Source organism: Pseudorasbora parva, chromosome 5 (genome assembly GCF_024679245.1).
Source record: "Pseudorasbora parva isolate DD20220531a chromosome 5, ASM2467924v1, whole genome shotgun sequence".
Taxonomy (NCBI): Eukaryota; Metazoa; Chordata; class Actinopteri; order Cypriniformes; family Gobionidae; genus Pseudorasbora; species Pseudorasbora parva.
Window position 1 is genome coordinate 10,129,544 of NC_090176.1, and position 16,467 is coordinate 10,146,010.

Sequence of the window (16,467 nt, forward strand, 5' to 3'; positions counted from 1 at the left end):
ATAACCTCTGCCAGTCTTTAGTTCTCTGCATAAAAGCATTGAGGGGATAAGAGAGATTTAAGAGAGACAAATAACCTTCCACCTCAGACTGCCATCCCGTTTGAGACGTTATGGCTGACAACAGGATTGCTTTGCCTTCAAATGATCTGCAATCATATCAAGCAGACAACAGTAGGTAAGTCTAACATCCTTGATTTGATTTCACTTACAGAGTATATTAAGTGTATTTTAAATAAATAATTTGTTAGTCAAATACAAAATTATTTTAGTGAAAAAAAAACCAAAATATAATGTTCAACTGAAACCATCAAATGATTGAAATTCAGATATTTTATTAAGCTGATGAAGTTAATTATTACAGTGATATTTGTGTGTGTGTGTATATATATATATAAAACTTTTTAAAAAGTTAACGTTTTATTTAATTGCCTTTTTTCCAGCTTGGGTTTCAGCACCAGTAGGTAAGTTTAAAATCCTTGATTTGGTTTCACTTACAGAGTTCTGCAATGTTATGTTTCCGTCAGTCAGAAAGGGTCTTCGGTAGCCTAGAAATCAAGACGCACCCTAGTGGCAGCAAATGTAATCTGCCCGCAAGTGTCTAGCAACTCTCAATACATTTCTGAGCTGTATTCCTCACAATCTGGTCGGCCCAATCACATCGTGTATAGAGTCGGTGGGCGGGGCCATAATGACGACGGCCGAGTTGCGTTTGCGTGCTTCTAGTAAACACAGAAACTGGCGAACGACAGCGGTCTTTCGAGGAAGACTTGGAGTTAAGCTTTTCTCTGAGAAAAGAACAAAGAACGGCACTGAAGTCATTCTTAAAAAGGGAAGATGTGTTCAGAGTTTAGCCGACCGGATACGGCGAATGTTTAATCTATCAAGAAGCTCTGTTTCACCATCGTTGCTCTGGTTGGTGTAGCGCTATCCTATCGCGTGCAGAGGGAGTTTGAAAGACAACCGTTTATCCCGCCCCTCGGATTGAGCTGTCAATGGTGAGTTTCCAGACCAAACATCTTGATGTGGGTCTGGCTTAAAGCCCTGCATTTATGCCCGAGCCCGACGGGCCCCGACTTTTTTACGCCCCTAGGGCCGGGCTTCGGGCCAATTTTCACGTCATACCTAAAACGCAGGCCGGGCTTCGGGCCTTTTTTAGGCGGTTCGCACAGTGTTCAGAGCATGTTCAGAGTCCGCGCCAGCAGCAGCAGCACGCGTTTAGTTAGCTTTTAGTAAGCGTTTAGCGCTTGCATACTGCGGAAAACGCGTGCATGCTTCAAATAGAAGAGTCGCCTATTTTTCACGCGACACGCAAGCGTGTTGGAAGCGTTTCTAGGCAAAATAGCACGAATACATATTAATAAATGACATTTTCATGTTTGAAAGTCTTTAGGTTAACATAAATGCAGATATAGGCCTACTTGTAATAATAAAAAACAACATAATTATCGATTTTGAAATATTAAACCTGTCAACATAGAACGAAATATTCTGTAGCCTATTTTGCCGTCAATACCATAGATATGTATGGTCAATAGGCTACTGCCGACGTTGTCTTTGCTGTATCAATAGGCAATATATTTATATTTAACATGAAGTATAGGGCTTCCCAGCAGCAGCAGCGCCGCGTCAGACACGCTTCTGGTGTGCAAAGACAGAGAAAACGCCGCGCAGCCGCCCCGCGGCTGACACGCAGCAGAAACGCCACGCTTGCAGTGTGTCTCCGGCCTTAAGGAGGGCGTTTCTGTTGCGTGTCATCCGCGGGGCGTCTGCTGCTATTAATGAACAGGGCTATCAATGTAGTCCAATCACTAAACAACCCAATTCAGAAGGATGAAAGCATTTCAGACGAAACTGGACAAATGTAAATGTAGCCATCTGGTTGTTTAAACCACATGTATACATTTTACTCCTGGCAAACGGTTAAAAAATAAACGTGTGAGAGCGTGTTATGGTCTATATGTTGTAGTCAGATAGATATGATGGCGCTGCAGCATCGCCGCAAATGACTACTGCAAGCCAACGCAAATGGCCGTAAATGAAACTTAAAATAAGTCTAAGATGCTCAAAAACACAATCATCAATCATCAAAAAAAAAAAACACAGGCTCCAGTCGGACTCGGGCCGAGAATTTTGATAAGCTGTCGGACACGGGCCGGGCTAGGGCCTCAGCTTCTCGGGCCAGGGCCGGGCTAGGGCCTAGATTTGAGGCCCGTGCAGGGCTCTGGCTTTTCAGGCTAGGTCTTCGGGGTCTTTATGACCCAAATTACTTTTGCTGAAATTACATTTTTTTTTAAATCTTTGTCCAAATGGCAAGATTTTGTATGGTTGTCAACATTTTCTAGATCTAAAATAAATAAATAAATAATAAAATAATAATAAGTGGAATGTTATCGCACACGCACGCACACACACACACACGAGATAATAATTTGCCATTGCTGTTCAGTTCATTACAGTTTGATGTTCATGTTGTTTATTTTTACTCAGAATGTAATATAACTTTTAATTTTTGTTCTATTACAGTTTGTGACGTTAGTGTAGATTAAATTTGTAGAATTATATGGAAAACAGATGCTCAAAATAAATGTTAAACTCTAAGGTTGAGGTTTGATACTAATCATAATGTAACATTATTGAAAAACAAAATATATATGTATATTTTTTGCAATTTTTTTCCAGCTTGGGTTTCAGCACAAGTAGGTAAGTTTAACATCCTTGATTTGGTTTCACATAGAGAGTTCTGCATTATATTTTTCTGTCAGCCTGAAAGGAGAAATATATATATATATATATATATATATATATATATATATATATATATATATATATATATATATATATATATATATATATATATATATATATATATATATATATATATATATATATATATATATATATATATTCTAATTGTGTGACCAGCACCTGTAATATTAACTTTTAAAAGGGTCTTGGCACAATGTCATATTGATTTATTTTAATTGCTATTTTTTCAGCTGGAGTCCAAGGGAATTCTGTTCTCTTTCACCAGCGTTTGAAAACAGGTACAATTTTGGTAGATGTTCGTTTTTTAATGATTTAATGTTTTTAAATAAACATGATAAAATGGCTGATATCCTTTCTCATTGGAATAATGTCCACTTTTAATTATCCAATCAGATCCTGGTGCATCAAGTTAAAGAAACAAAATATGTGGCACATCTTCATGTTGCTTCATTTTTCTTTTCTTTCTTTTTTTTTTGTAGGGAAATTCGGATTTCACACCACGAAAAGTAGAGTACATTTTAAATTTGAATACTGAAAATGTGTTTTATTTAATAATTAATACAATCTGCTTGAGTTATTTGATTAATTTTTTTTTTTTTTTACAAACATATGTATGTATATAGATATTTCCTGACACCACTTGAAGATCAATTGAGGTTTTGTGATAAACAACAGGGACTAAAAAATATAGGTACAGTTATACTTTTTTACACTTTTGATTTAGCCTATTGAAATAAAATCAAAACTGACCGTATTTGCTTCAAGTTAAAAAATTATGTCCACTTTTTTTTTTGATTGTTGAGTTTAAAATACTACATTATATATAGGTAAAATGGTTAGCAAACACTTGCAATTAATTGTACAAATGATTGCATTGTCCAACCCAGAAAAATGTACCTTGGATTTTACACCACAACCAGACCCACTGTACACGAGGTGACATTACTGACTCTTCACTGTACAAAAAACTGAACTTCTTGAATATTAATATTTCAGTAGCAACTGTGTGAGAACGATCTGACTGTCTGATTATTTTTCAACAGGTCAAATTTTCTCAGAGATTGTCTACAGCTGAACAGGTTTTTTTTTTTTTAATTAAGAACTTTCTCGTAATAATTAGCTAAAGTATTTAAACATACATTATGTAAAATTTTTGTAATACTTAGAACACTTTTTGTCACTTTTAATAATGCAGTAACAAATGAGTAATGCAAAATCAACATACAGAGCAACGAATGATTTAATGAATTGGTAGTGCTCCGTTAAATGAGAAGGTTCACTTGGTATTCATATCTTTCATATTTCCCAGAGAACTACTAACTTATGCTACTGCTGCTGATGGTGGAAAAAGAAAATGTCGATTCTATGGCAGGTAACTTATGGGACATGTCTTGATAAATAAAAAATGAAAGATTTTTATTTACTGAAAATTAATCAGTCGTCTATGAGAACTATTTATTTATTTGTGTTTGTTTGTTTGTTTGTATCGGATGATTATGATGTAGCACTGATGATGACGGCGGTGAAGGATTTTCTGGCAGGTAACTTATGGGAAATGTCTTACATCTCTTAAGAAACAATATAATAATTTGATTTACTAAAAATTAAACATCAATGAGAGCTTGTTTGTTTGTTTGTTTGTTTGTTTGTATGCTCCCCCCACCATAATCGGATGATTATGATAATGGTAGCGCTGATGATGATGGCGGTGAAGGATTTCATGGCAGGTGAATTATGGGACATGCACTCTCTAAAGTAATTCAGGGGACCTGTTACCACAACGTAAATAAATGCATGGTTGCAAGTTAATAATTCAAATGTATTCTTTTAATTTAACCTTTATAGTTGCAAACATTATTTTGTTAAGTTCTGTTGACATAATAATGTTGATCGTTACATCAACTTAATTTCGTCTGTAATTTAAACTCAAATATCTTTTGTTAATTGGCGTTTTTTTTAAACAAATATTTATTTGTTTGTTTGTTTGCTCTTTTACTCCCAAGAAATCCAGAATCGGATGATTATTATAATATTAGTGGTGCTGCTGATGATGGTAAAGACAAATATGGATTTCATGGCAGGTTTTTAAGACATGTGATTTTTATGGGACATGTCTTAAATGTCTAAAGAAACAATAATAATTTTATTTACTGAAAAGTAATCAGGAGGGTATTCCAGAAAGCAGGTTATGTGACATATCTGGGTATATTTCAGAGTAAGCGGATAACCTTCGTTTTCTGTTCCAAAAATGGAGGTAATTTTCAGGGTTTAACAGTAACCATAGCAACTCTCTGAACATAACTGTAACAAACGTACTCGGTTACTTTCGTAACCTCGGATCCCTGAGAGAGGGAACGAGTATTGCGTATGGGAAAGACTCCTTATCTCGAGAATATGAAGCAAAACTTTATTAATAAAGGTATCCATGTAAAGCGCAGTGCAGCTGCACGGCAATAGCCAGGCGCGAGGCGCACTCTGATTGGCCGGGCCACGGTCACTGCAGAAACCTATAGTGAGGCGGCTGAGAGGAACGAACCAATGGGGGCGTTCCAGAGAGCCCGCCGGAAAAGGGGGCTTATATTAGCATACAGGTGGCTATAAAAGACCCTGTTTCGCCATAGGTGTCAGGTTTTAAAATTAAGCGAAACTGAAGCGATACCTGAGAAGAACGAACACGGTGCGAAACGCAATACTCCTTCCCTCTCTCTTAGGTAACCGAGGTTGTGAAAGTAACTGAGTACGTTCCCTTATCGAGAGGTTCCTCGTATTGCGTATGGGAACACAATGTAAAACGCTGTGTGTGCTGACTGACCCAGTAATCCCTTATAATGTGTCAACCAACGTCCAGAAAGACCGGCGTAAGCGGGCTTCAAAAGTTAGGAAAAGAACCAAAGAGTCGGTTCATTTGAAGAGTCGGTTCATATGAAGAGTCGAACAGACTGAGTCGGTTCGTTTAAACTCTTGATCGGACAAAGTCGGATCTTATAGTAGAATGAATGGTGCTTGGGGACTACTTTGTGTATAGGCCAACAACAGTAAAAGATGAACCTTAGATAGAGAGAAGCCTGCTTGTACAGCTGGGACCTCCAAGTTATAAAATCTGATAAAAGTGGACGGAGAGGCCCAGCCCGCCGACGCACAGATATCTTCCATGGAAATGCCACGTGACCAAGCCCAAGATGAGGCCATGCCTCTAGTAGAGTGGGCTTTAATGCCTATCGGGCATGCTAGGTCCTTAGACCGGTATGCTAGAGAAATAGCATCCACTATCCAGTGAGAGAGTCTTTGCTTCGTGACAGCATAACCTTTAGTGCGGCCGCCGAAGCAAACGAAGAGCTGGTCTGACTGCCTGAAGGGGGAGGAGCGCTCTACGTACAATGCCAATGCTCTGACTGGGCAGAGTAGGTTCGCGTCCTGCTCCCCCAGAGACGCGGACAATGGAAGTAGCATAATAATCTGTGCCCTGAAAGGGGTAGATAGCACTTTGGGTATAAAATCATGTCTGGGTTTGAGCACAACCTTGGAGTTGTTGGGCCCGAACTGGAGACAGGACGGACTCACTGTGAGTGCATGTAAGTCACTTACTCGCTTAACCAGGGATAAAGCCAGCAGAAACGCGGTTTTGAGTGATAAGAGCTTTAAGCTCGTGGTGTGAAGTGGCTTGAAGGGAGGACCCTTCATGGCTTCCAAAATCACGGCGAGGTCCCATATAGGGACCGAGGGAGGGCGAGGTGGATTCAATCTCCTGGCCCCTTTAAGAAAACGTATAATGAGCTCACTTTTCCCTAGTAAATGTCCCACGATCTGAGCGTGGTTAGCTGCTATGGCAGCGACATAAACTTTGAGCGTGGAGGGGGAACGACCCGCGTCCATTAGCTCTTGGAGAAAAGCAAGCACTTCTGCCACCTCGCATGAGTGTGCTTCGATGTCTCACGCAGCACACCAGTTTGAAAACACTGACCATTTTAAAGAATAGAGCCGCCTGGTCGCGGGGGCTCTGGATTCCGAAATAGTGTTCATAACTGTAAGAGAGGTTTCCGGATACCCGTTGATGGGCCATACGTGGAGGGCCCATAGCTCGGGACTGGGATGCCAGATTTTGCCCTTCGCCTGCGTGAGGAGGTCTTTCCTCAGTGGAATGAGCCATGGTGCTGTCTGCCATCAGAATCAGTTCGGAGAACCATGTGTGGTTCCTCCAGAGCGGGGCTATTAGAAGCACTGTGGATGCTGTCTCCCTGATCTTTTTGATGGTTTATTGCAGCATCGCGATCGGGGGGAAAGCATATAGAGGGAGTCTGGGCCAAACATGGGCCATTCTCCCTGCGTTTGGAGAAAAATATCGGGCAGTGAGTATTGCCTTCTGAGGCGAAGAGATCTACTTCTGCTCTGCCGAAGGTGTTCCAAATTAGTTGAATGGTTTGTGGGTGAAGAGACCACTCCCCTGGGGGTATGGGACCTCTGGATAGCATATCCGGACCCCGATTCAGAGAGCCCGGCACGTGAGCCGCCCTTAGGGAGCTCAGATTGTGCTCTGCCCATAAAATGAGGCGTTTCGCCATGTGGTGAAGAGAGTCTGATCTCAGGCCGCCCTGCCGATTTATATACGCTACCACCGACGTGTTGTCTGTACGGACCAAGACGTGGTGGTTCTGTATGTGTGGAAGGAAAACTCTCAGCGATAGGGCGACTGCTTTCATCTCTAGACAGTTTATGTGAAGCCGTTTCTCTGGTTCCGTCCACAGGCCGGAGATCGGCTTGCCCTCGTGTAGGGCGCCCCACCCTCGAGTGGAGGCATCTGTCGAGACTACTTTCAGCTTCGTGATCGCGCCCATCGGCACACCCTTCTGGTACCACACCGTCTCCCTCCAAGGAGCCAGAGCATTGATACAGCTGTGGTTCACTTCGATGGGAAGTCGGCCGCGTTTCCACGCGTGAGGCGGAACGCGGGCGTGTAGCCAACGCTGGAGGGGGCGCATGTGTAACAGTCCCAGCCTGAGTACTGACGATGCAGAGGCCATAAGGCAGAGCATACTCTGAAAATGTTTCAGGGGAACTTGAGCCCCGACTTTGAATGAGGCCACCATGCTCTGAACAGATAACGCATGCTGTGATGTAAGCCGCACTCTCATGAGTTTCGAGTCCAAAACTGTGCCCAGAAAAGATATCTTTTGGGTGGGGGACAGCGAGATTTTGGCGATATTGATCCTGAGACCCCAACAGTCTAAGTGTGTTGAGGAGCCAGGATCTGTGTTTCAATAACTGTGCTCAGGACTGGGCTATCACCAGCCAGTCGTCGAGGTAGTTGAGTAAACGCACCCCTTTCAACCTGAGCGGGGCTAACGAGCCTGCGAGCGAACTGTAGCGAGTAACCCCGTTTTATTGTGTTCACAACCCAACTTAATATGCGGGGATGGCCTGCCAGGCCTGAGCCCGAAACGATAGTGGTTGGACCTGGCGCGAGTAAAGGTTGCCTACTGGAGGGAACTCTGTAGCACGGCCATTTTGTGTTTGTGACACAGGGGGGGGGGGCGCCGGAACATTTATAGCATGGGTGAAAGGGGTATGTGAGTGTAGGAGTGCATACTGAGAAGTGGGCACATTTACTACAGAGAAAAACCTCTTTTTGAGATTTATTTGGGTCGCCGTGTTACCTGAGAGATAGGGAGAGATAGAGAGAGATAGAAAGATAGAAAGAGAGAGAAAAAGAGAGAGCAAAGAGAAGAGCCAAAGAAGGCCCCAAGAAGCGACAGCCAGAGCAAAAGACAGCGTCAGAGGAAAAAGACCCCAGAGCAACAGTTGCAATCTTCTTTTATCCATCCCTTGACCATGTGACTGAAACCCTGAGACATTCAAACTGACCAATCAGACCAGACTTCCCCCACTGTACTACAGGTGTGGCACACATTTGGCCTACAGGCCCTCAACATCTCTTTGTCTTAAGGAATCCCAAACAGCCCCACTGATAAGAGAGAGGGGGAGGGGGGGACACAGTAAAACAAATGTCTTTGTTCAAAGTCAAATATCTTTGATTATTTTGGATTCTTTAACATGGATACCTTTATTAATAAAGTTTTGCTTCATATGCTCGAGAAAAGGAGTTATTCCCATACGCAATACGAGGAACCTCTCGATAAGGGAACTGCTCTGATACAGAAAGGTTGGAGATCCAAATGCAGTATTTATTGAAGGGTAATCCAAAGTCGTAGTCCATAGAACAGGCAAAAGGTCATAACAGGAAATCAGTCTGAAAAGGCAAACAAAACTAGTGATGTTACGTCTGACACCGATGCTCCGAAGCTTGCTTCAAACTCGAACGGTCCTTGCAATGAACCACTGCTTCGGAGCTTGTATCATTACGTCACTAGTCACGTGAAAATGCCTTCTGAAGCAAACACACTGCTTCACTCCTGCAGTCAACCACCTGACTGCTTTGAGAGCCCAATCAGTGTTGACAGGTTTGAAACCTGCCGGTTGTATTTCTTATGTGCTTTCACACATGATACTGCTATGCAAAAAAACAAATAAAACAATAAATAAAACAATAAATAAATAAATAAATAAATAAATAAAACTATAGAAACCATTACTGAAATTCTATTGCATTTAATGGTTTTCATGGGAATGTTATTGGTTGTAATGGGAATTATAGTGGTCTCTGTGGCTCTCTTCTGATAGGTGGTCTTAAAGCTGGTCTGATCTTCTGTCCTTGTCTAAAGAAATAATTACACACACACATCATGATAATGTTTACATTTCAAGGTGAACACATGAAATTGATCAGTATCTTTAAAATGCTCCTACATAAATGCGTCTCACAGCACTAACACTGTTTCAGCTTTGATTGCCTCGGTAAACCCGTAATAAACGGGGCGTGAACATAAGCCTACTTGCATTTTATGGTTGTCAGCTTTGTTGCATTACATTTACATTTGCTGCAATTTCTATCTGAATGAAGCTTCGAGTAATGAACCATTTTCGACACAATTGTATCAGAAAGCAAGAATGCTTTGAAACGCCTCATTTGGCCATCACTAAACAAAACTGCCCTGAAAAGGGACAGGCAAAAGAGTAATCCATGGAGAATGCAAGAAATCAAAGACCAAGATACATGAAACCAGGGAAACGCTCAGAAATGCAGTTGAGACACTAAACAAGACTTCGGCATGAATGACAGAGATAACCAGGCTTATATAGGCAGAGGTAATGAGGTGATGAGACACAGGTGTAAACAGTGAGTGCTAATGAGTCCTAGGCAAAGGATTATGGGTAATGTAGTCTATGATAGGATGACAGTCTGGGGTGGAGTGCCCTCTGGTGGTGATCACGGCCAGTCACACTGATGAATCGTGACAGTAATGTTTAAATGTTAATTCAGTTTAAATATATTTATTCATTTTATTGTCATCTCACACATGGATCTGAATTAAATTAACATAAAACAAACAATATAATCCTTATTCTCAGTGAATAAAATTACTTATTAAATGAAAAGTTTGAAAAAAATGTAAGTATGTAAATCGCCATTAAACAAAAGAAGGCACGCTTTTTCTTAGCGTCTGTTTCCATGTTGAATCATCGATTCTTCGGCTTGTTAAGAATGTCTTGTATGTAATATTGTATGTAAACCGGACACTTACTCCCGGATGCGTTTTTGAAACCAGCATACCTCGAGTAACAAACAAGAGTTCAGAGTATACGTGACGGCAAGTTAACCTTTCTTTCTGAAATACACCCCAGCCATCTATGAGAACTATTTATTCATTTATTTGTTTGTTTGTTTGTTTGTTCTTTTCCCCCCAAGTAACCCAGAATCGGATGATTATTGTAATGGTAGTGGTGCTGCTGCTGATGATGGTAAAGACAAATGCTTATTTCCCAGCAGGTAACTTATAGGACATGTCTTACACGTCTAAAGAAACAATAACATCATTTATATACTGAAAACTAACCAGTCATCTATGAGAACTATTTATTTGTTTGTGTGTATGTATGCTCTTTTCCCCCCAAGTGAGGAGGACCCAAGGCTGATACTCACCAGATGTATAAAAGCATGGTAATACATCGACACAAACACAGGAAAAAGAACAACTTGTTCAAAATAAGAGATCATACCAAATGTATTATTTTTTTATTTAGTGCTTTCCTGAATCTTTTACATATTTTTTTTTATGTGCACGTAACCCACAAGACTAAAAATCTCTTTTTTTAATGGCCACAAAAGTTTATGAACCATTAATTCTTTATACTGTGTGTCGTTCCCTGGATGATCCGTGGCTGTGTGTGACGGTTGTTTTTGAGTCCTTGTTTGTCCTGAGCAGATAAACCGATCAATGTTCTTCAGAAAATCCTCCAGCTCCTGCAAAATGCTTCAGTTTTCCAGCATCTTTTGCATATTTGAGCTCTTTCCAGCAGTGACTGTATGATTCTGAGAGCCATCTTTTCACACTGAGGACGACTGAGGGACTCAAACACAAAATCATACAGCTACTGCTGGAGATGGTTCAAATATACCAAAGATGCTGGAAGAATGTTCTGAAGAACGTCGGGCAGTTTAACTGTTCAAGACAAACAAGAGATTCAGAAACAACCAACACAACACAACCCAACCAACACAACCATCACAACCCAACCAACACAACCCAACCAACACAACACAACCCAACCAACACAACCCAACCATCACAAACCCAACCAACACAACCCAACCATCACAAACCCAACCAACACAACCCAACCATCACAACCCAACCAACACAACCCAACCAACACAACCCAACCAACACAACCCAACCAACACAACCCAACCATCACAACCCAACCAACACAACCCAACCATCACAACCCAACCATCACAACCCAACCATCACAACCCAACCAACACAACCCAACCCAACCCAACCATCACAACACAACCAACACAACACAACCAACACAACACAACCCAACCATCACACCCAACCAACACAACCCAACCAACACAACCCAACCATCACACCCAAACAACACAACCCAACCAACACAACCCAACCAACACAACCCAACCATCACAACCCAACCAACACAACCCAACCAACACAACCCAACCAACACAACCCAACCAACACAACCCAACCATCACAAACCCAACCAACACAACCCAACCATCACAACACAACCAACACAACCCAACCATCACAAACCCAACCAACACAACCCAACCATCACAACCCAACCAACATAATCCAACCAGCACAACACAACCCAACCAACATAATCCAACCAACACAACCCAACCAACACAACCCAACCATCACAACCCAACCAACACAACCCAACCAACACAACCCAACCCAACCAACACAACCCAACCATCACAACCCAACCATCACAACCCAACCATCACAACCCAACCAACACAACCCAACCCAACCAACCCAACCCAACCAACATAACCCAACCAACACAACCCAACCAACACAACCCAACCAACATAACCCAACCAACATAATCCAACCAACACAACACAACCCAACCAACATAATCCAACCAACACAACCCAACCAACACAACCCAACCATCACAACCCAACCAACACAACCCAACCAACCCAACCAACACAACCCAACCATCACAACCCAACCAACACAACCCAAACAACACAACCCAACCAACACAACCCAACCAACACAACACAACCAACACAACCCAACCAACACAACCCAACCAACACAACCCAACCCAACCATCACAACCCAACCAACACAACCCAACCAACACAACCCAACCAACATAACCCAACCAACACAACCCAACCAACATAACCCAACCATCACAACCCAACACAACCCAACCAACACAACCCAACACAACCAACACAACCCAACCCAACCAACACAACCCAACCATCACAACACAACACAACCCAACCAACACAACCCAACCAACACAACACAACCAACACAACCTAACCATCACAACACAACCCAACCAACATAACCCAACCAACACAACCCAACCAACACAACCCAACCAACACAACCCAACCAAGACAACCCAACCATCACAACCCAACCAACACAACCTAACCATTACAACCAAACCAACACAACACAACACAACCAACACAACACAACCAACACAACCCAACCAACACAACACAACCTAACCAACACAACCTAACCATCACAACACAACCAACATAACCCAACCAACATAACCCAACCAACACAACCCAACCAACACAACCCAACCAACCAACACAACCCAACCAACACAACACAACCAACAAAACCCAACCAACACAACACAACCAACACAACACAACCCAACCAATACAACACAACCAACATAACCCAACCAACACAACACAACCAACATAACCCAACCAACACAACACAACCAACACAACACAACCCAACCAACACAACACAACCAACATAACCCAACCAACACAACACAACCAACACAACACAACCCAACCAACACAACACAACCAACACAACCCAACCAACACAACACAACACAACACAACCAACCAACCCAACCAACCAACACAACCCAACCAACACAACACAACCAACACAACCCAACCAACACAACACAACACAACCAACACAACCAACCAACACAACCAACCAACCCAACCAACACAACACAACACAACACAACCAACACAACCCAACCAACACAACACAACACAACCAACACAACCAACACAACACAACCAACACAACCCAACCAACACAACCCAACCAACCAACACAACCCAACCCAACCAACACAACACAACACAACACAACACAACACAACCAACACAACCTAACCAACACAACCCAACCAACACAACCCAACCCAACCAACCCAACACAACCCAACCATTACAACACAACCAACACAACCCAACCAACACAACCTAACCAACACAACCCAACCAACACAACCCAACCAACACAACCCAACCAACACAACCTAACCAACACAACCTAACCAACACAACCCAACCAACACAACCCAACCAACACAACCTAACCATCACAACACAACACAACACAACCCAACCCAACCATCACAACACAACCCAACCATCACAACCTAACCAACACAACCCAACCATCACAACCTAACCAACACAACCCAACCATCACAACCTAACCAACACAACCCAACCAACATAACCCAACCATCACAACCCAACCCAACCCAACTGTAGCAAGTTCGATATAGTAAGGAAGGAAGAGGACACAGGGGTCGGCTGGACTGTTGATGCGTATCTTTATTTTCTCTTTCTCAATGTCAATAACACACTTCTTCGTGTGTTCTCAGTCAAACTCATAAGCAACAATAACTTCCGGTTCGCGGCACTTCCGGCTTCCGGGTAAACTCAGTCTCTGTGTTCTCGCACCAACAGTCCGACTCTCTCTCTCCCTGGTCTCCGGTTCCGCTGGTGTTTTATCCCGTCTCCGCGCTCATTACTGGAACAAGAGACAGGTGTTATTGATCTGCGTCCAACCCACTCACTTACCGCTCGTCCCGCGGCCCTCTCTCCCGCTGCAGACCTCGCTGAACCACGCCCCCCTTGCCACACCAACACACAACAAAAATGTTTTATATACTTTTAAAGTATATAAAGTCATTTTTGAAGTAATTTTTATAAATTCAGCTATTGTTTTGTCATGTGGACAATATTCTAATGAATATCTTATTCAGACCAGTACTATATAAAAAATACCATGCATTTTGTTTGATCCCTCTTATGTTGTTAAAATGAATCACATTTTCTTGCAATTGTATATACAGTATAGAGTCATAAAATAGTTTCGAACACAAACACCATGTTAATTTAGCACTGAGGGCAATGTTGCATTTGGGTTAAATCACATAAACTGCATTAAAAAAAGCAACATAAAAGTTAATTAAAGGCATTGAATTATGTGGATTATAATAATACAATGAATGTCTAAGAATATAGAAATAGCAGTGTAAACAGACGGATTAAACCTGTTTTTATGTCTTGTTCTTGTTCTAGGGACAAGAGAAAACAGAAGCCATTCTGGTTGGGCTTCTTAATGCTTTTTGTTTATCTACTGCACAGAATATCTGACCAAAACCGGGGTTTGATATTTGGTCTTGGGTCTTTGTGCTCTTTCTGTGATAACCATGTTATCATGCTCTACAATTCCCATGAGATTATCACTGTGACTGTCATGGCAGTAGTGATTCTGACCCTTGGCGTCTTTTCGCTCTTTGCAGGTTCAATCACTTCCTTCTTTGTTTCTTTGCTCATACTATTAATTATATGCATTTGTATAGATATAAATACATGGCCAAATAACAGATATTGATGAGTGAAGAACTGACAGAAACAAAAAACAAAAAAAACAATAACAGATTATATTTGCATAATGCCTGCTATGCTTATTTATCTGTAGAATTTGACCAATTATTCAGTATACAATCCAATTGTTGCCTCTATTATTAGAGGCAACTAATAATAATTGAAGTGTGATATTTTTTCTTGTGAAAAATATATATTTCTTCTTCTTTTCTTGTTAGTTAGTGTGGGGGATATTGTAATTGTTTTCTTGGTACTGTAGTTTTCTTTAAATCTAGTTTAATGAGTTGTGTTTATTTTATGACACCTTCCCACCCATGTTTCTGTTGTTGTAACATTCATTTGTATGTTCACTTTATTCATTTATTAAATATCAGTTTTTTTTCTTTCTTTGAAATGGTCAAAAATGTATATATCACATGTGTTGATAGTATGAAAAAACAAGCAACTTTTGTGAAACATTTTGTTTAAGTTTAAAAATAATGTATTCTCAATGTTCAAGTAAAATGTTTTAAAATGTCAAGACCGTAACAAACTGCTACCTGGACACATATACTGGCTGGGGTGACAAAACTGAAGGCCCACTGTCCTGTTCAGCCAAAGCCACTGGGAGGCAAGCACACAACCTTTAGCCAAAAAGGCTAAAGCTCTGGCTGTAGTGGCATGCAGGGGAGACAAGAGGTCACTGTTTTTAATGAATGAATGAATATCACTGTCTTCACCACTGAATAAACAGCTTTTGTAAGGAAATAGCTTATCATTTAATGAATCGACTGCCTGTTCGTTATATCCTAGAAATCTAGAAACACCCTAGTGGCAGCATCTAAGTCGCAGGGTCGTCTAGCAACTCGCCGTTGGATTGTGAGCTGGAAAAACCAAACTCTGGTCAGGCCAATCACATTGTGTATATAGTCAGTGGGCAGGGCTTAACATAATGACGGCAGAGTTGACGAGGTTCTTAAAAACAACGGCGGCCTTTCGAATCAGCTTTGACCGCGACTCTGGAAGACTTGGAGTTAAGCTTTTCTCTGAGAAAAGAACAAAGAACGGCACTGAAGTCATTCTTAAAAAGGGAAGATGTGTTCGGAGTTTAGCTGACCGGATACGGCGAATGTTTAAAGGGTTAGTTCACCCAAAAATGAAATTGATGTCATTAATGACTCACCCTAATGTCGTTCCACACCCGTAAGACCTCTGTTCATCATCAGAACACAGTTTAAGATATTGTATATTTTAGTCCCAGAGCATATGCAGTCAATGCCCACTTTACTGTCCATGTCCAGAAACCTCCATGTGCCTCCAAAAAGAATCAATCGGTTCATGAATCAGTGAATCGATCAATGATTCGGGTCGCCAATGTCACGTGATTTCAGCAGTTCGAATCGCATCAA

General features: G+C 41.5%; 1 protein-coding gene across 1 annotated transcript; it reads left to right on the plus strand.

Moving 5' to 3' along the window:
* The first annotated feature begins 40 nt into the window (after positions 1-40).
* On the plus strand, positions 41-16,121 carry LOC137075951 (uncharacterized). The gene is made up of 13 exons (XM_067444902.1): positions 41-175; positions 441-461; positions 2,997-3,044; positions 3,246-3,272; positions 3,390-3,457; positions 3,654-3,702; positions 3,810-3,845; positions 4,076-4,138; positions 4,272-4,307; positions 4,458-4,493; positions 10,568-10,648; positions 10,775-10,819; positions 14,771-16,121. Exons 1-13 carry the CDS (start codon positions 111-113, stop codon positions 15,084-15,086), a joined length of 891 nt encoding a protein of 296 aa, XP_067301003.1. The 5' UTR covers positions 41-110; the 3' UTR covers positions 15,087-16,121.
* Positions 16,122-16,467: the final 346 nt, after the last annotated feature.

What these genes read in the sequence shown, in the direction of transcription:
- LOC137075951 (XM_067444902.1), top strand. Translation starts at nt 111, where the DNA reads ATGGCTGACAACAGGATTGCTTTGCCTTCAAATGATCTGCAATCATAT. An exon ending in CCAGACCCACTGTACACGAG is followed by an intron (nt 3,703 to 3,809) that starts GTGACATTACTG and finishes ATTTTTCAACAG; the next exon opens with GTCAAATTTTCTCAGAGATT. An exon ending in AAATGCTTATTTCCCAGCAG is followed by an intron (nt 10,649 to 10,774) that starts GTAACTTATAGG and finishes TTTCCCCCCAAG; the next exon opens with TGAGGAGGACCCAAGGCTGA.